At 47.6% G+C, this 20,773-nt stretch overlaps 1 protein-coding gene across 2 annotated transcripts in view; it reads left to right on the top strand.

The window, feature by feature from the left end:
- Positions 1–19,404, top strand: part of LOC146789673 (homeobox protein E30-like) — a 586,669-nt gene extending 567,265 nt beyond the window's left edge. The window contains exons 1-2 of one of the 2 annotated variants that reach the window (XM_085631984.1): positions 9,903–11,197; positions 17,928–19,404. In XM_085631984.1, the coding sequence (XP_085488110.1) occupies positions 10,618–11,197; positions 17,928–18,244 (897 nt within the window). In that variant the 5' untranslated portion in view covers positions 9,903–10,617 and the 3' untranslated portion in view covers positions 18,245–19,404. Of the gene's footprint in view, positions 1–9,902; positions 11,198–17,927 lie in introns of those variants that run through there. The other variant, XM_085631985.1, reaches the window with a different exon arrangement.
- The last annotated feature ends 1,369 nt before the right edge of the window (positions 19,405–20,773 follow it).

Below are 20,773 nucleotides of genomic sequence, written 5' to 3'. Positions count from 1 at the left end.
CGCCCACAAATGATACATCAATGCACTCATATGAAAGCATGAACATTTTAGTATCAATGTTGTGCATATCTACTGCTGCAAAATTAAAAATTTTAAACCCCTTACCTGTCAGTCTGCAGAGCTATTGGCCTGACAGTCATGACTCACAGCATTTAGATGCTCTGAAAAAAGAATCTAATTTCCGCTTTTATCCACATTTAAAAATAAATACAGACAGGAAAATAAATGGGTTTCTGTTTGTATTTATCTGCAGAAATCAGTAAAAACGGAAAACAGGGTGCTTTAGCTATGATTCACACACTTTACAGTGTTCTTTTCACGCCATCTAGTTGACGGCTGCATGATGCACTCTGTGTGGTTGAATGTTGCATACAACAAGAGTTTGCGAGTGATTATCTGGATGTTACCCAAAGCAAGGGGAGACTCTAATGTTTACAAACGACCTCATGGAAGACGATTATCCACACCATATGCAGTGGAAAGCTGTATGATGCACACACTATGTGTTAGTAGGAAACACGGCTCACACAATTTGGGGTGGAAGGTTAAATGATGCACAAATTGTGTTGGTAGGTAGCATAGTTCACACAATTTGGGTTGGAACGTTGCATGAGGCACATACTTTATGTTGATAGGAATTGCTTTATGTTGATAGGAAGCAAGGCTCACGCAATCAGGGGGAATGTCGCATGACGCACACTCTGGTGGTAGGAAGCATGATTCACACACTTCTGGAGGAATGATGCATAATGCACAAACTATGAGAAGATAGGAAGCATGGCTCGCACACTAAAGGGTGTAGGAAGCATGCTGCACACAATATGGGTTGGTAGGGAGCATGGCTGATGCGCCACGAAGAGGAAGGGTGCATGACTATGTGTTGGTAGGAAACATGGCTCACACGCTTCGGAGTTGAAGGATGTGTGATGCACTCCGTGGGGCATATTTACAACGAAGTGGCAAAGCGTAGCATTAGCCTCCTTGGCTTAACACCACGCTCCGCCACTTCTGAAACGCCGGGCTGCACCAGATTTACAACACTATGGTGCAGCCTTGCGTTTCCTTCTGTGCTGGTGCTAAATTTAGCAGCCTAGCGCCAATGCAGGCACCCTTGCACCATCGTGCAAGGGTGTCTGCGTTGATGGGAAGATTGTTTATGTGCAGGAAGGTCTCCCTTCCTGCACATAAACAATCTTTAAATGGAGTTTTGTCCCTTCTATGTGTGATGCTTAATGCAACGCACACAGATGTTACAAAATGTCATTTTTTTAAAAAAGATTATTTATGTGCAGGAAGGGACACCTTCCTGCACATAAACAATCATTGGCGTTTTTGCTATTTTTATGTGTGCTGCAAGATTGCTTTTGTGCAGGAAGGGACACCTTCCTACACATAAACAATCATTGGCGTTTTGCTATTTCTATGTGTGCTGCAAGATTGCTCATGTGCAGGAAGGGACACCTTCCTGCACATAAACAATCATTGGCGTTTTGCTATTTCTATGTGTGCTGCACAATGCAGCACACATGAAAACAGCAAAGATGAGGAGAAATAAAGCATTTCTCCGTGTTTTGCCTGTTTAAGACCAGGTTTTCCCTGGTCCTAATTTTGGGTCTGTCTCCTATTAACGCTGCCCTTGTAAATAGGGGGCAGCGTCAAAATCAATGGGTGTTGCAGTGGAACTCCCACCACAACACCCATTGCCCGCCCCTTTCACACTAAGTATAGTGTGTAAGGGTCCCTTATTTACAAGACAGGGTTTAGCCACGTTAAGTTGCTTAAAGTTTCCTTGTAAATAAGGCGATGCACATTTCGCCACAGGAACATCACTAAAACTGCCATTCGTATGGCATATGGGCTTGTAAATATGCCCCAGTATGTCTTAGTAGAAAGCATGGTTCACACACTTAGGAGTTGAAGGTTATATGATGCACACTTTGAGTTGGTAGGAAGTGTAGTGTGGTTCACACAGTTTGGGTTGAAAGACTACATGAGACATGCAGTTTGCGTTCATAGGAACAAGGCTCCCACACTGTGAGGTGGAAGGCGGCATTGCATTCTTTGTGCTGGTAGGATGAACGGTAAGTCAATAGGAAACATGGCTCACACGCTTAGGGATGGTCGGTAGCATGCTGCACACATGGTGGGTTGGTAGGAAGCATGGCTAACACACTATGAGGTGAAAGGATGCATAGGGCATACACTATATGTTTCGTAGTAAGCGTGATTCACATCCTCTTTCAGAGTAGGTTTCATGGCGCATACTCTATATGTTGATAAATAGCATGGCTCACATCCTATGGCGGGGTAGGGTGCATGAAGAACACACTAGTGGGATGTATGTGAATTAATGGAAAAATAAAAACTAAGAGGAAACCACATTGGAGGAAACAAAACATAGAGAAAACCATTTTTAGGGAAAGACAATTAAAAGGAACTACAAATAAATCGAAAAAGGAAACATTTTAAAGGAAAGATAATTTTAAAGAAAAATCCAAATTTACATTAAACTTGGGCAGAGTTCAGGACTACTGAGGGTTTTATGGGTTCAGTGATGAGTAATGTTTAGGTGTGTTAAAAGGTTTTTAGGGGTCAGGAATGGATGGAGTTCAGGCACAGAAAGGGGTTTTAGGGTTCAGGGATGGGCGGAGTTAGTGGTGGTGAGGGTTCATTAGATATCATGAATGGGTGGAGTTTCGGGGCCGAGAGAGGTTTTAAGGGTTCACAGATGCATGGAACTTAGGGGTGTGAGGTGTTTTTAGACTTCAGGATGGGTGGAGTGGAATGGTGCCAAGGGGTTTTAGGGTTAAGTTATGGCTAGAAGATAGGGGTGGTAAAGAGTTTTTAGGGTTCAGGATAGGGTGGAGTTTAGGGTAGTGAGGGGTTTTTAGGGGTCAACGACGGGTGGTGTTCAAGAGTGGTGAGGTTTTTTTCAGGGCTCAGGGATGGGTGGAGTTTGGGAGGGGTGAGGGGTTATAAGGGGTCAGGGATATGTGGGGTTTAAGTGTAGAAAGGCTTTTTAGGGTTCAGGAATGGGTGGAGTTTATGGGTAGTGAGGTGTTTTACTGTTCATGGGTGCGTGGAGTGCAGGAGTAGAAAGGGCTTTTAGGGTTCGGGATGGGTGTAGTTTAGATGTAGTTTGGGGATTTTAGGTTTCTGGTATTTGTGAAGATTAGAGGTAAAAAGGGCTTTTAGAGTTCACAAATTGGTGCAGTTGATGAGTGGTGAGGAATTTTTAGGGGGCAAGGATTCATAGTGTTTAGGGGTTGTGAGGGGTCTGGAATGGATTGTGTTTAGGGGTGTTGAGAGATCAGATATTTAAAAACATCCAGAGTAATTGTTTGACAATGTAAAATATATATATCTGAAATCATGTCCCCTGAAATAAAGCACTGAACTAAATACCTCAGACAAAACTGTTTCTGAAAGTAAGACCTGCAACCATTGTATTTACACCTTAAAGAAAAAGCACACAAAAGCCAATTTCACACAAAAAGACATTCTATGAATTGTTTTCTATGTAATGGTAAATGCCATTCATTCTGAACATTTCCATTAAAACGTTTAGGTGAAATGGTTTCTCAGTAATGGAATTTCATGAAATCTTTTTTCTACTAAATCACTTACAACCCCCACTTTATGTAGGTAAGACTCATGTTTCGCTCCCTTGAGGTGGTAGGTTGCATGATACACATTATATATGTTGATGAGAATCACACTTCACACCCTGTGGGGTGGTAGGTTGCATGGTGCACACGGTAGATGTGGGTGAGTCAATAAATTAACAGGGACAGCCGAGCCAAGCGTCTAGCTCAGATTTTAGACCCCATGCATAAGCCGCACCCTAAAAATATTTGCTATGTAAATCATAAAATAAACATCATGTAAAATATGATAAAGTCTCTTCAAAATTCAAAAAAGTGTATTTCTTTAACATGTGGAAGCTTTGACATTAACGGGGCACATTATAGCACTGCAGTGAGAAGTACTTATTAAAAGTGATAGTTGTGTACAACTGATAGCCTGAACTCGCATATTTTATAAGTGCTTTCTTAGGCAAAAATGAAGAAAAGAGAGTTTTGGTGAAATAGAACAGTTAAGCCTAAGATCACACAATTTACGCTGGAAGACACGATTTATGCAGGTTTTCTGGTTTAATTTTGTACAAATTAGCCAGTAAATGGTTATCTATTTGTCTTCCCTTATGGTGAGGCTTTGCTCTTAGAGTAACACCACATCCTAGGCAGAGACTGAGGAAGGCAGCCACAAGCCGCATGACAGCTCTGCTGTTAGGGGCTCTAGGTTCCAACAGAATCTTGAGTTGAGCCAGAGTCAGGAATCAGAGTGCTCGCCCACCTCTAGTACACAACATGTGTTTACACCCTGTGGGGGTGAGAGGTTGCATGGTGTGCACACACTATGTGCTGGTAAGAATCATGCTCCACGCCCTGTGGGATGGTGGGATGCGTGGTGCACACACTATGTGTTGGTAAGAATCTTGCTCCATGCCCTGTGGGGCGGTGGGTTGCCTGGTGCACACACTATGTGCTGGTAAGAATCGTGCTCCATGCCCTGTGAGGTGGTGGTTTACATGGTGCACACACTGTGTGTTGGTAAGAATCGCGCTCCACGCCCTGTGCGGCGGGGCTTTGCATGATGCACACGCTATGTGTTGGTAAGAATCGCCCTCCTCGCCCTGTGAGGAGGTGCTTTGCATGGTGCACACATTATGTGTTGGTAAGAATTGCGCTCCATGCCCTGTGGGGCGGTGCTATGCATGGTGCACACACTATGTGTTGGTAAGAATCGCGATCCACGCCCTGTGGGGCGGGACTTTGCATGGTGTACATGCCATGTGTTGGTAAGAATTGTGCTTCACGCCCTGTGGGGCGGTGGTTTGCATGGTACACACACTATGTGTTGGTAAAAATCATGCTCCACGCCCTGTGGGGTGGTGGGTTGCGTGGTGCATACACTATGTGTTGGTAAGAATCGCACTCCACGCCCTGTTGGGCAATGGTTTGCATGGTGCACACACTATGTGCTGGTAAGAATCGTGTTCCACGCCCTGTGGGGCGGTGCTTTGCATGGTGCACAAACTATGTGTTGGTAAGAATCGTGCTCCATGCCCTGTGGGGCGGTGCTTTGCATGGTGCACACACTATGTGTTGGTAAGAATCGCGCTCCACGCCCTGTGCGGCGGTGGTTTGTGTGGTGCACACACTATGTGCTGGTAAGAATCGTGCTCCACGCCCTGTGGGGCGGTAGGTTGTGTGGTGCACACACTATGTGTTGGTAAGAATCGCGCTCCATGCTCTGTGGGGTGGTGGTTTGCATGGTGCACACACTATGTGTTGGTAAGAATCGCGCTCCACGCCCTGTGGGGCGGTAGGTTGCCTGGCGCACACACTATGTGCTGGTAAGAATCGCGCTCCACGCCCAGTGGGGTGGTGGTTTGCGTGGTCCACACACTATGTGTTGGTAGGAATAGTGCTCCACACCCTGTGGGGCGGTGGTTTGCATGGTGCACACACTATGTGTTGGTAAGAATCGCGCTCCACACCCTGTGGGGCGGTGGGTTGCATGGTGCACACACTATGTGATGATAAGAATCGCGCTCCGCACCCTGTGGGGGGTGGGTTGCGTGGTGCACACACTATGTGCTGGTAAGAATCGCGCTCCGCGCCCTGTGGGGCGATGGTTTGCGTGGTGCACACACTATGTGCTGGTAAGAATCGCGCTCCGCGCCCTGTGGGCGATGGTTTGCGTGGTGCACACACTATGTGCTGGTAAGAATTGCGCTCCACGCCCTGTGGGGTGGTGGTTTGCGTGGTGCACACACTATGTGCTGGTAAGAATCGCGCTCCGCGCCCTGTGGGGCGGTGGTTTGCGTGGAGCACACACTATGTGCTGGTAAGAATTGCGCTCTACGCCCTGTGGGGCGGTGGGTTGCCTGGTGCACACACTATGTGCAGGTAAGAATTGCGCTCCACGCCTTGTGGGGCGGTGGGTTGCCTCGTGCACACACTATGTGTTGGTAAGAATCGTTCTCCACGCCCTGTGGGGCAGTGGTTTGCATCCTGCACACACTATGTGCTGGTAAGAATCATGCTCCACGCCCTGTGGAGCGGTGCTTTGCATGGTGCACACACTATGTGATGGTAAGAATCGCACTCCGCGCCCTGTGGGGGGTGGGTTGCGTGGTGCACACACTATGTGCTGGTAAGAATCGCACTCCGCGCCCTGTGGGGCGATGGTTTGCATGGTGCACACACTATGTGCTGGTAAGAATCGCGCTCCACGCCCTGTGGGGCTGTGGGTTGCCTGGTGCACACACTATGTGTTGGTAAGAATCGCGATCCACGCCCTGTGGGGCGGGGCTTTGCATGGTGCACACACTATGTGTTGGTAAGAATCGTGCTCCACACCCTGTGGGGTGGTGGGTTGCACAAGGTGCAAATACTATGTGTTGGTAGGATTTGTGAGCTCACCTACGAGTGGGTGAAAGGGCGTGTGACACACATTATGTGGCGGCTGCCTGCAGAGAGCACATATCACATGTTAGTATCAAGCATAGCTGGTTTGGGGTTACTACATGATTCGCACGCTTTAAGGCTTCATGGTTTGCAAACTATCAAAGGATGCATGGCTCAGACATTACCTGGTGGAAGGCTGTGCGCCGCACACTGTCTGCGGAGGGTGCCTGCATGCCACAGTGTGTGTTGAAAAAGCTGCACACACTTTGTGGTTGGCGTATAGGTGCATGGCATCGACATCTGGCGTTAGCCTGCTATCTGCTTGTGAGTCGATTCAGAGCTGCTCTGAAAGTCTACGATATGAATCATATTTGGGGGACTGCTCGAGTCTGGCAGAGACGCCGAGGCTCGCCCTCTCTGTTGGGACTTTGGCGCCGAGTGCTGGGAGGCATTGTGATGCACACACTCGGTGGTGCGAGTCCAGGCGACGGCTCCACACATCTCGTGCACATGTTTAGGGCATTCAAACACTACATATGTTTCACGCGGGGAAGGTAGAGTGTTAACGCGTCGTAGATAAGCGTACTTGTTTCACACACAAGGCGACTTTTGCACGAATCGTGCATTTGTGTATATATTGTATGAACGTACTATATAAGGAAGATTGCTAAATGAAAGAATCGATTTATGGAATCCGTCAGTCATACAGGTTAGGGCTGAGGAATTGAACCAAGAGCGTTCTGAAGGGAGAGGTTGGAGCGCTCAAAATGCCACGTATAGAAGGAATCCATATGCTATTAGTAGGGTGACCAGGCACCCGAAGGCTGTTTATATACACTTGGGTACTACGGTACTACCCGCGGAAGAATGCAGGGTTCGGTTGACTCTGTGTAGACCGTGTAAGGTATTAGATGACGCTTGCAAGGATCAAAATGTCACATTTATATACGACCTGCGTTATATTCAAGAGAAATCAGTGCTCACACGGCCATATAGATTCCATATCATGCAAGACTTGGGACCCAGGCATCTGAAGGTTGTGTTCTGATGCCAGCTGAGGAAAAGTGCAGGATTCAGAATGCTACACATAGAATCCATAATCTATATAATGGGAGGCGCCGGACTCACGAGGCGTTATATAGGGTGCACGTTCTATCTACGGAAGGCCGCGGGATTCAGAAGACGATGTTTAGAATCAATAAGGTGTCAGAGCGGGGGCGCAGGAGTAAAAAGGCTGTTTATGTGGAACCCACGTGCTATCTAAACGTCACTGTGGGATTCAGAAGGTGATGTACAGAATCCATAGGGTGTCACATTGAAGGTGCAAGAATAAAAGAGCTTTTGTGGAGTAGTACCCACCTACGCTCCGAGGAGGACTATAGGTTTCGTAAAGTTGTGTAAAGAATCCATAAGGCAACAGAAGGCGAAGAAATGTGACAGCACTGGTTAGATAGAGCCCACGGGCTCTCTGAGGACGACTGCTTGATTTTTAAACTATGCACAGAGTCCATAGGATCACACCGAGAGTGTGGGAGTAGGAAGGCTGTGCTTACACGGGGTCCACCGTCTCTGCCGAAGACTGCGGCTTGACTCAGAAGATGTACAGAATCTGTAGGGACTCAGAGCGAAGACGAAAGAATAACAAAGCTGCGTTTCTGTGGGGTCCCCGAGACCTCGGCGAAAACTGGAGGGTTCGTTAATCTTTGTTTAGAATCTATGATGTATTAGAGTGAGTGTATAGGAACATGCCTACATAGGGTCCACGTGGCGGCTACGGAGAGCTGTAGGAGCCGCAAGGCTACGTATAGGATCCATACGTATTCGCGGAAGGGAATAAAGTTTTCTAGGGTGCGGCCGAAAGCTGCTGGTCCCCGAAGGCCTCCCCACTCTGCCGGAGCCGCGCTCTCCGTGCTCAGGCTGGCGGGGCCGCGTTCTCTCGAGGCTCCGCTGCTCCCAGGATACCGGCGGGGAGGATCGCTTCACTTCTCGGGACCCTTCCAGTGGGTACGCACGGGGCTCCCCGCCTGCTCCGACCAGAGATCCGGGCAGGCTGCAGGGGCGGCCTCGCTGGCAGGGGTACTCTTCCAGCAGAGTCGATGCTTGCATTACCGTGCGATCGCGGTCTGGGGCTGCCGAGGGAAGTTTACAGAATCCACACGGAGACGGAAGTAGCTCCCGGGCGCCCGTCCCAGCTCTCCCCGCAGCTCCAGTCCCAGCTCTCCCCGCAGCTCCCGTTCCAGCTCTCAACACAGCTCCCCGGTACTGTTCGGGATTATTGTTCCCCTCTTGTTTCTTTCGTCTTTGGCGCGGTGTCGATCATGTGCACCAAAGTCACAAGCGTTTCTTTGCATCGTGCATTTTTTTTTCTTTTTTAAAGCAACACGAGCACTCGTTTTGCCCTGTTGACCTCTCGACGACTTTCACTAAATTCAAGGATGGGAAAGTAATCATGGCCAGGGGTTCTGGCCCAGTTTCGCCCGTGCCGTCATCAGCAATGTTTTTTTCTATTTGGGAGTATTTTTCCAAAAGTTGGTGCTACAGGAATACCTTATTCCTATCATAAATACACTGCAAAATCGAGATTAAAGGCGATCCCAAAAATGTTAAAAAGCTGGCTTAATTTGTATACGTTTCTCATTGTTGATTTAAAATGGAGGCGCGCGCGAGGAGAACATGTTAGTTTCCTTTGAAGATACAGCTTTCAAAACTAGATCCTGTGCTACTCGAAGTAAGGAGCAAAGTATTATTTTCATACCGACCCGAGGATCAAAGTGTCACCCCCATTTTTTCGAAGCCTAACTGAGCATATTTGATTATCCCCCACCAGCACATGCTCCCTCCTTACACCCCAACCCGTGAGAACTTATCAATAAAATTACATATTTGGAAAATATTTTTGGGGGAATTGTTCATGTTCCTCTTGTGTTTCTCTAGAAAATAGGCCAAGACATCAGGGTCGACCCCTAAACAAACCTTTGTTTCGCGATCACATTCTATATTATGCATGCATTTGAAGAGAGGCTTGTGGGATTCACCCGTGGCAAACAACGCTTACACATCTGTATATGCAAAGACATATATATTCAGCCGGACAAAGACTTAACGCTGCGGAGCTCACTGAGGCAAGAGGTGATGTTTCTATCTGTCGTTCAAAACTGCAATTTCTGCATTTTTTGAGGATCACGGGGAAAAGGGCGCTTTAGCTTTAAGGCTATGGATAGGGAGGGGAGGGGAGGGGAACAGCGGGAGGCGGGGGCGGTCGTCCGCCGCTGTCACTTACTATCGTCCCCGGAGTCACGTGACGCGCGAGCAGCGCTGCTACTGGCTGGAGGCACGTGTCTAGGATACCGGGCGTGGGACGTCACTTGAGGAGCTCCATTAAAAATAAGAACAAAAATGCAGAGTGAAAGTATTCGGGATCCAGTGAGTGCTTCCCGGGCCCGGCGCTGCGCGCGACTGCTCCGCTGCCGCCCTTGGCGCAGAGAAGGGAGTGGGCGATGCACGGCTGCAGGAGCGCCTAGTATCCGCGTGTAGCGCACGCAGGTCCGCGGACCGGCCAGAGGCTGAGCCGGGCGCCTTGGGAGGATCCGGGAGACGGAGCTGCACGCTGGCTGCTCTCGGAGGAATACAAGACGCCGTTTCTCAACGTTGACGTCCGTGGGAAGAGCTCTACGAGTCAGCACATAACTTCACAGAACCGATCATTACTGTGCGTGGGATCCGCGGAGTCCAGAGTGTGCGCGGGATCCGCGGAGTCCAGGTTGTGCGTGGATTCAGAGTGTAATTGCCCCCCCAGGGTCTGAGCCTGAAAGTGCAGCTGAACGGGCCCCAAATGTGTCTTTGAGTGACCCAATGTGCCTGGGTTCCCTGGAGCCCTAACGTGCCTCTGAGAGGAGTCCGAATGTTCTCCGTACCGAGGAGGCTGGATGCGCCTCTAAGCGCAGCCCGAATGTTCAGACGATCAAAATCCGAATATTCGCGGAGTAAAGTTCGGATGTGCCTCTGAACGGAGCCCGGATGTTCTACAGAGCGGGGTTCGTCTGTTCGCCCACTAAAGAATCGACGAGTCCGAATGTGCCACTGAGCAGAGCCCGGGGAGTTCGGATGCTTCGATAAGTGGGGTCTCGAGTCAAGAGCTTGAATGTGCAGCTTAGCGGAGCCGGGCTTTAGCAGGAGAGAAGCAGGGGCCGGACTCAGCGCTGCTGGGATCGCGATCTCCAGCATGGAGGAGAATGTCAGGGAGCCGCAACCCCCGGAGGAAGCGGAGGAGTCCAGCGAGGAGTCCCATCGGGCCCCCGCCCCGGCCCCGCCGGCGCCCGCTATCCAGCACCGCATCACCAACTTCTTCATTGACAACATTCTGCGCCCCGAGTTCGGGCAGCGGCGGCGGAAGGACGTGGAGTCACCCTGCTCTGGGGTGGGCAGGGAGAGTCTGCTACCCTCGCCGGGGTCCACCGGGGCTCTGCGTGGGGAGCAGTTGGTGCAAGAAGGGGGCTCCAAGACGCTCCGCGGAGGGGGCAGGAAGGGAGAAGGAGCGCTGCACCCGGAGGAGGAGGAGGCGGAGGAAGGCGGAGACTTGAAGTCTCGGAGCTTCGGCAGAGACCAGTCCTTGAGCTCGGACTCTGACAGTTCCCAAGCCAGCTCGAACGCCAGCAGCAAGCAGCCCATGCTCTGGCCAGCCTGGGTGTACTGCACGCGATACTCGGACAGGCCGTCTTCAGGTAAGCGCGGCGCTTCTAGGAGCTAGATAGAGCCCACATGCCAATGCAACCAACCTTTAGCACATAACAGGGGCCGTTCACTGCAAAACGACGGCAGGCATCCAACAGAAGCAGTGGTGGCCGGCATCATAATCTTCTAACTAGTGTCAGCCAGCAGTATGAGCCCACTGCCAGCCAATCCCAGATAAAACAGGGAAGCCAACTACGGCCAGCCAATGCTAGTCACTCACCAGAGGGAACTTCCCAAAGCCAATTAACAGAGGCGAACACATTGCCAACCAACACAGAATAACCCATTCCCAACCGTACACAAGAGAAACAGCCAACACTGTCTTTGCCCCACTACCAATCAACAGAGAGGAATCGAATTTCAACCACCACCACCCTTTCTACCCACATCTATCAACTGACACAGGGGGACACGTTGTCTAATTCTGCCAAACGGGAGTCCACTGCTAAATACTTACGACCAACAATGTGAACTACACTGCTAACCACGCCATCAACAAAGCATTACACGCTTGCAGCGCCCGCCCACTGCCACCCACATACGGGAAAACACCACTATCACTAACAGATGAGAAGACACCGTGACTGGCTAATTAAGCAACAATAATTTCTTCCCCAACACCAACCACAATTATCCAGCACGCAGGCCACAAAGTCTTCCAGTGTTCAGTACTGACAAGCAGCACAAGTGACGTGCCATCACCACTCACTACCAATCATGGGCATGCTCCAGAAGGGACAACATGTCCCAGCCACAGTCAACATAGGCAAAGGAACTCAACTCGCTTTAATCGCTCCCTGCAGCTGCCACTACCAACACGGAGAATCCACACCTGTACCTGCCCACATAACACCAGGCAACTAATGGAGGAAACTAGCCACATTATTTCCAAACTTGGCCATTTAAATCAGCATAGTGGATGTTGCCACTCTCATTGCCCGCTGCTAGTGATAGATAAAAAAACACGGGGTAACCCACTGTGGCGGGCCTGCCACCCCCTCCCCCAACATCTATCACACTGCGCTCTGATAATACTTTGCAGCCCTCACAAGCATAAACCATGACAGTTCGCCACTCCCCTGTCCTCCTTGCCCCTCCCTTCCACACCTCTAGCCACCACCAACCACCACTTTGGATTTCGACGTTGATTCTCTCCCGCCACCTCCCCAGTGCGACAAACAACCCTTTCTCTCTACCCTAAGTAAAAATTAGAACAAGCTATCACCCTGATTCCCCACCCCCATGTACTGTCTAGAATAAGAGGCATCCTCTCGGGTTCATCAAATCTTCTCCCACTAAACATATAGAGACTCACCACCCCTTTCCTGCCGCCACCACCTTCCACACCACCACCCACAGCATACATGTTACCGTCCATCACCAGCGACATACCAGCATGCTCCACCGACCACAACGTATCTCCCGGTCTCTGCCTCGGTCACATTCCTCCAACCCCCTTTCCCACTCCACCACCAGCCACTGCGTTCCCGCACAGCGAAGAGAAGCCACCCCTCTCTTTACCATCTCCACTATGCAACACCCGCCTCTCAAGCCGCAGAAATCCACCCGCGCTCCCTCGCTCATCACAGTCTTTCATCAGATCCTGCAACATGGCACCTTCTCTCCATCACAACTCTAGCCACCGTCATCCAACATAATCCAAAACAGATCAACCCAACGCCTCTTTCTTATTACCGACCTAGCCACGTCATCCACCACAGTTCATTGCAACCATCATCAACTGCACCCGGTATCCACCACCCTTTCCTGGACCACGACATGTCATCTCCCTATCTGCTCTCAGCGCCAATCGTTCAAAACAGGACCACTGCCACCACCATCCACCATTCACTACAACCATCTTCAGCTGAACACCCAGTCACACACCACCCCCGTGCAATCGACCAAAACAAGAGAACTCACACCATCAACCACCACAAAAGAGCACATCACTCTCGTACCATCTTCCATGTGTAACACCAATCACTGTCCACGAACATAGTGCAGTGCACGTACCATCCCTCCCCACCACCGCACTCCCAGGAGCCATCACAAGGCACCGTCTCACTGCCACAACTCTCTCCGAGTGAGGAGGTTCACGCACCCCCCTCTGTCCGGCAGCCACTCTCACCCGACCGTGTGCGCTACTGAAGCGTGCACGGCTATGCACACGGCGAGCAGAGATAGCAAACGACATGTTTAACAGGCAAAAACGGACGACAGCGCGCGCGTAGCAACTCGTCAAAGCGCAGCCGCGCGAATGAAATTGTGAGAATAAATATAACGTACCTACGTCGTGCAAACAAGGCGGCAATTAAGCGACAATTTGTCTTGCTGTTTAGTTTAGACCGCTTTTCTACCTCGTACTTAATGTGAGAAATGTTGGTTTATGTTCTTTACGTTTGCAATATTAAGGCCTTTGAAGCAAAAACGGAAAAAGGGCAGTAATGCAGCCACTGCGGGGAATTTGCACATTAATTCGTTCGTAAAATAGACGTGTCTTTCCAGCGTTAGGCAAGCGTGGCACTGTCTTAATTTTCACACTTTATTGATGAGTTGTTTACAAATATTTTTTTTAAAATACTACCTTGCCGTAAATCTACGAATATTCCATGCCCCTGAAAGCATATCACAGTAGCACAGGGTTTTTTTATTGCACACGTGCGTTTCAGCTGAATCTGCGAAAATAGGCCCTGGCACCTACAATAATAAAATAGGTTTTATTTATTTGCCCCGCCAGACAAACAGGCCATAGGAGACAGCGTAAGTTAAAAAAAATATATGTATTTACATTTTTGGAAAGAACCATGCACCGTAGACGATACTAAACGGAATATAGATATCTCTGAAACAAATTGTGTTTTAAGAAGCCTTAAAAAGGGATGTATTCGGGTCAGACCAATAAACCAGATTTAATATTACAAAGGACGTCCGGTTTAACGTTTACGTTTTCCCATTGCTCACGCTCACAGCCATTAGTTCATATTTAATTATCATGCGTATACTGGAATAGACCAAACGATTCCATTTGCGTGTGTGGAATATTGTGCGCTAGGTATTACCGTGTAGGAAACGGTCTTTAGAAATCGAATTTAGATATTTATCAGCTGAGGGTCAGTGTTTGTTGTGAATCTGTACACTTCCTGAGCCAACGCTTATGTTATTCGGGAACCCTAGACACTCCCTGCCTTAAAGACACAGTACTCTCCTTTTAGAGGGCACCGCGTCAAGCGTGACGTAAAAGTCAGATGCGGGCGCGCTCTTTAGGGACGTGCTCTTTTGTAAGGATAACGAGCCAAGTGCGTAAAAGCTGCAATGCATTTGCCAACAACAAAAAAAAGAACCGAGTTACCTACCATACGTCGTATTACGATTGCGGAAGTTGACGAGTATAAATAGACGCCTGGTAGTGTTGCTTTTCTGTAGTTGGTTTGCTACTATAGAAATGCTTTTATTTCCAAACTAAAAATTTAAATATGGGCAGCCGAAAAACGGACTGGTGTAGATCTAAATGAACACGGCTTTCCGCGTTCGCTCTTTGGAAAAAAATATCAGCGTGATATTACGCCTCTCGCCTCGCTCCAGTTTTTCATGCCTGGCGAGCGCGAGAAGTGCTGAATTATTTAGTACTTTTTTGTTCAAGGCGTTTAACATTCGCTGTCTAAGCTGGCGCCCTGTAGGTGTAATACGGTATGTATGCAGGGCATACCTGCACACATATTTCTCAATAAATAAGTGCGTTGGTTTCAGTAAAAGGATATAGAATTATATATTTGTATACGTCTACACCTATGTTTAATTAGCTTTGCCGGTCAAACATACTCGGGTATATATTATATAATGATTGGGAGCGTATAATGTCAAGTAATGTGTGTGTGTACGGGTGAACACGTATGTGTGCGTGTGTGGGGGAAGAGAGAGAACAGTTCGCTCTAGCCCCAAAAATATGCAAATAAGCTTCAAAGGCCCGCAGATGTGGGAAACGCTCACATTTCAAATATATAATCTTCCTGTGTTGTGTGTATGTGTGTATACCTGTTTTCATGGCCGGGTACAGCGTACTGATAGTAAGTGTGATACAAGGCGCTGTACGACTACAGTGACGCGTGTCGTATATGTGGCTTATTGCATCCGAATGAAGGGGTGCATATTCCACAATATCTGTATCCGGTGGAACCCCGTGAAGATGAGGCTTAGCTTGCTTGACAACCGTGCGTCAGTGGTTTCCAGCAGCATTGGCGCTAGCGTAGCTCGATGTAGGAAAAAGCTATAAAAAACAGCGGTCTCCTTCGCCGTCCCCACCTCCCCCCTCCGCTCGATAGTGGCAGCGCCCACGGGACCTACAACCCGAGCGAGAGCGCGGCGCGCGCGGGCGAGGTTGTAGTAAAAACACGTGCGTGCGAGTGTCTGCCAGAGGGGGGAGAGTGGGAAGGCCCGAGATACAAACACGGCAGGGACGGGGCCAGAGAGGGGGAGCGAGGAGAGAGGGAGGCGCGGAGGAGAGAGAGAGAGCGGAGTGGAGGAAAGAGGCGGAAAAGAAACGAGGAAAAGGAACGGATGAAGCGTATCGGAGGTTAAGGACTTCTGTATTATTATTCGTATTATTATTAATATTCAGTAGAAGAAGAAGAATGATAATAATGTTTATATTATTAATAATAATAAGGAAATAATAATCAATTAGGACTAATATTATGAGTCGTTGATTAATAATAACGTCACGTACTCAAAACATTGTCCTCGTTACGGAGATCACGAGTCGAAATATACAATTTATGGGAAAAGCACAAAATAAGTCAGTTGAAAGGCGAATGTTCATTTCCCTTCCTGTGACACCAGTCCTATAAAAAAAATCCTGCGTTGGAAAATCAAACGATGTATGCAGTTTTCTTTTGACGATGCTGCCATGATTATTTTTGGAATTTCTAGTTGTTTTCGTTTATTTTTCTTGGTGAGAAAAAAGAAGCCGAGAGTTGGGATGGCGCAGAACAATGAACTTGGATGCGTGAGTGGTCTATGTATAATGCATGGGAGATTTAAATGCAAGCCCCCCTATTAATCCAGCCTCTCCTGGTCGGTGTGTGGGGGATGGGAAAGCCAAGAGAGGGGCTTCCTTCCCCAGGCCTGCGAACCCCCTCCTCAACGTTGAGTCCTCCAGCTCTGGGAGAGAGGGGGGAGTATCCTACCCTGGACGCCCCGCCCCCCACCTGCAGCCCTCCTGGCTACAGCGGAGGGGGTGTGCCCCCGCCCCCAGAGCCTGGAACCCCTCTGTTCTGGTAGAGAAGAGGGCGTCCTTCCCTGAGCCTCCCAAGCCTGGAGCTCTCCCAGCTCCCTCCTGCTCCGGAAGGGGGTGGGGGGGGGGACGAGGAGGAGCCGAGGGTGGGGCGTTGACGGCAGAGCTGAAGCAGTGACCCGAGGAGTCAGGACAAAAATCCATAGTCCCTGTGCTCCCCGCGCCCCCACCCCCGAATGCCAAGAGCATGAACCCCCCCCTCCAGAGCTCACTCCCGAGCGCCGCGCGCGCCCCCACGCCACCCCCTCTCCTGAGCCCTCTCTGCTCCGTGTGATAACATTGAACGCGGCGCTTCCCTCAGCTCATCATCTTCATCAACTACAAATCCCCGAAAGCAAATATCCCTTAAAAAAACTCCAATCACAACCCCTCTGCCAAAACATGTTTATTGCACCGCACCTGCCATTGTAGTTCTGGCTTTATAAGTGTTGGCTAATCCTAAAGTCTTCACCCATAGAGGAGCCACGCCCCTCTTTCAGCAGAAGATCTCCCCAGAAACCCCCCTCTCACCACTGCATGACTCCTCTTAATCTGACTCCTCACCCAGGGAATATACACCCCATTCCGAACGCCCTTAACCCCAGCTTCACTTCGAGTCGTATCCTGACACCACCCTCACCCCACAGGCTCCAAAATCATGTCCCTCACACACGCCTCTCCCACAACACCAGACCCACGCCCCCACTTCCCCACCACAGATCAACAGACAGGCTTCCCTCTCTCGCCCATTGACCCACAGACGTCCTCCAATGAGTCTACACCCATATACCCCCCCCGCCATCCACACTACCCACTTTATCGGCATACTGACACCCCGGCCCTTGTATCCCGTGGTACATTCCACTTTCCCATTGAACCTTGACCCCTCCGCAAGAACAACATACCCCTTTACACACAGCCACATCCCAACAACTACAGCCTCCCGAGATACCTTTGGCAAACTTCCCACATTCCCTCTTATACTCCCTCCTCCGGTTCCCTGAACCAAGTCCCTGCGCTTCCGTCATCTACAGACCATCCCTACACCCACACACACTCCACTAGAATCGTTTGCCCCGTACACCGCTATCGTTAAAAGCCACGACCATAAACCACATTTAATTATTCGCTCAACTGCTTAAAATGTAGAATTTCGCAAATTATTTTTGATTCATATTTTAGGAACAGTGGAAATATGCGAATGTGTGTGTATATATACGACCGAGAAGGCTGCACACATTATTATTAATGTTATTACTTATGATGCTGATAATTGCAGTTGTTCTTGTTTTATTATTTTTCGACATTGTTCACGACGTTGTTGCTATGATCGCTAATTAGTTTTGTTTTAATTAACCAGGGACAGCAGCCCGTTTTTCTGCTGCATCTGCCTGCGAGTATCCTTATGACGTGTTGTTTTCCGTTTTACTTTTTTCTGACCCTTTTAGGTCCCAGGTCTCGAAAACCAAAGAAAAAGAACCCAAGCAAAGAGGACAAGCGGCCCCGGACCGCCTTCACCGCCGAGCAGCTGCAGAGACTGAAAACCGAGTTTCAGACGAACCGGTACCTCACCGAGCAAAGGCGACAGAGCCTGGCTCAGGAACTCAGCCTGAACGAGTCCCAGATCAAAATCTGGTTTCAGAACAAGCGAGCCAAGATCAAAAAAGCCACCGGCAGCAAGAACACCCTGGCTGCGCAGCTGATGGCGCAAGGACTGTACAACCACTCGACCACGGCGAAAGACGGCAAGTCAGACAGCGAATAGATTGATTTAAAGTAAAAGTTATACAATGCAATAATTTAATAAATAAAAAAAGAATAAAGGGCCAGTGTACAAAGAAATACCAGCATTAATGTTTTAAATATTGTGTGCTAGATTATAAATTTGCAATATGCTATGTGTATAAATAATTTACAGAAAGTGTTTTAAAAATTCCAAATATCAGATATTTTTTTCATTTTTTGGGGAGTTTTAGAACCTACTGTTATGACGTTTTTTCCGTTTAATGTCTTATTTTGTATTAAGCGATAGTAATTGGTGTTGGACGTTGAAACAGTGTTCACAATCTAAATTAAACAACTTGCTGAAGTCCAAAGATTTAATTGCTGCATTTCACGATACTGTGAAACGAATAAATAGCTGATAGTTTTTATATTTTTTCCTTTGGTCGTTTTCTTGAGTTCGTCTGGGTGAAAAGGAGAACGCTCACTATATAATGCTAAAAATATCACGTTTAAAATAAATCATTGGTCAGGAGTATTTCACGTTGTTGCAAAACGTTCCCACGTTATGAATTCCCAGTAATATTCAATGTATACACAAATTTATAGGAAGTAATACCGCTGGAGATGTCACTCGTCTCTACCAAGATTTTCACTAGATTATTTTTCATTTCGGTGTTATTTGGGGTCGCGAAATCCAAAGACCACAAAACGAAAAAGTGCACAAAGCCCACTGGGGCAGGACAGTTTGGAAAATAACACTAAAACATTTATAAAGTCTTCTACACACGACGCACAAGTCACTCTGTGCACGTACACATACACGTGTGTATCTGTATTATTTATAAAGACATTTGTATATATGATTTTGTGTCCGTGTGTGTGTGTGGGTGTGAACATGCAGCTAATTCTTAACATGAATCCAGATATGCAAGTATGTACCACTGGTACGCATATCTATCCGGAACTGTGCCCCTTACCTATTGCCTCGAACTATAAAGCTTTCCAAAGTTTCCGCCCCTGAGTGTGGTATAAACCTACTCCGAAATTAGACTGATTGCCTGGGCCGTACAACCGGTGCGCAAGGTCACACAGCTTCCTCGCCCTCTGGGCACGTCACTCAACGTAGAATGTAGACTAATGTGTTCTCATTTGACGTAAGATTTCACTGGAGTGATCTATATGATTCACTGGAGTTATATGTGTGTGTGTATATATATATATATATATATATATATATATATATATATATATATATATATATATATATATACTTCTACCCTCCCAAAATTCCTGGCTATCTAAGAATAAAACAAAGTCAGAATCCAGTCCCACGTTAGGCCCGCAAGGTATGCTATTCCTCTTATTAAAATATTCCAGCAGTATTAATGATGAAAGACAGTAGAAATTAATATTTCTTGCTGTAATGTTGTTGGTTCACACAAAGTGTTTTCTCTTTTTATAATGACAAGTTGATACACTGTAAATAAAAGATTGCTCAGTTCTTTTCAGTTTTGGAGAAGCTATGCGTTCGTTGCCTATTTCCAAACATATCTTAAAGCTAGCCAAGGTTTGCAGGCACGCACAGAATGGTGTGGCATTTGTAATAATGTAGGACTACGCCTTTGGTGACTTCGTGTACACCTGTCGCTTTGCCTTAAACCCCTTTATTCCATAACTATCCCATGTAAACATTGTAAATACAATTGTACACTTTTAACAGTAAAGTCTAACAAAAAGCCGTCATGTAAACATGTGTATACACGTCATCTGCTGCTTGGGGGCGGAGGGAGATTGGGGATATACATTGCCTTTAGCAAAAAAGCAATTCCAGTATATACTTGTACATTTTACAACTGCAGTATCAAATATTTATAATCTTATGAAAAATAAATGTCACTGTTTACATTTATCTGTGCTATCAAAACTGTAAACATTCTCTCCGTATCTGGTCTGTTTGAAACCATGAACCATGCAAACAATAAAACATTTTATGGTGAAGATCGGAATGTGTGAGTGGTCGAGGTATTGTATGGACAAAAAATAAAATGAGTACATTTACAGTTCAAGATGTGTACTATTGTTAACACCAAATGTATCAGTGTTGAAAGATGTGCACAGGCCCCAACTAATATATACACGAGATAAATTAGTAGTGACTTTACATGGAACACGTGTCAAATCACGAACCCAAATAAAATGAATTGTAAAAGTTAAGTTATACTTTGTAAAGTAGCGGTAACACTACCGAGGGATGTTTTTTTTTGTTTTTTTGTTTTTTTGTTACTGGTTTACTATAGAATAAAAGAAAAGAAATAGCTCTTTCAACATTCTGGATCGACCTTCACCTCAAAATGTCTTATTCTTAGCAACCACATCAGCACCTTATTTCTAGTAGGAATGCAACATTAAACACCTAAACGATGCAGCCAAGTTCTGCTCCAATAGACAATAATATACATGACCTGTAATTAAAGCTACAAATGGGCGTCATACCAACGAGTACAAATATGGTTCTTTCTCAAGACATGAAACAAAGACTGGCCTGATGGAAATGCCTTCCTCCTCTCAA

Source organism: Triturus cristatus, chromosome 10 (assembly GCF_964204655.1).
Source record: "Triturus cristatus chromosome 10, aTriCri1.1, whole genome shotgun sequence".
In the NCBI taxonomy this organism is placed as follows: Eukaryota; Metazoa; Chordata; class Amphibia; order Caudata; family Salamandridae; genus Triturus; species Triturus cristatus.
The sequence above is the reverse complement of the archived record's forward strand: the minus strand, read 5'-3'. Positions and strand labels throughout refer to the sequence as shown.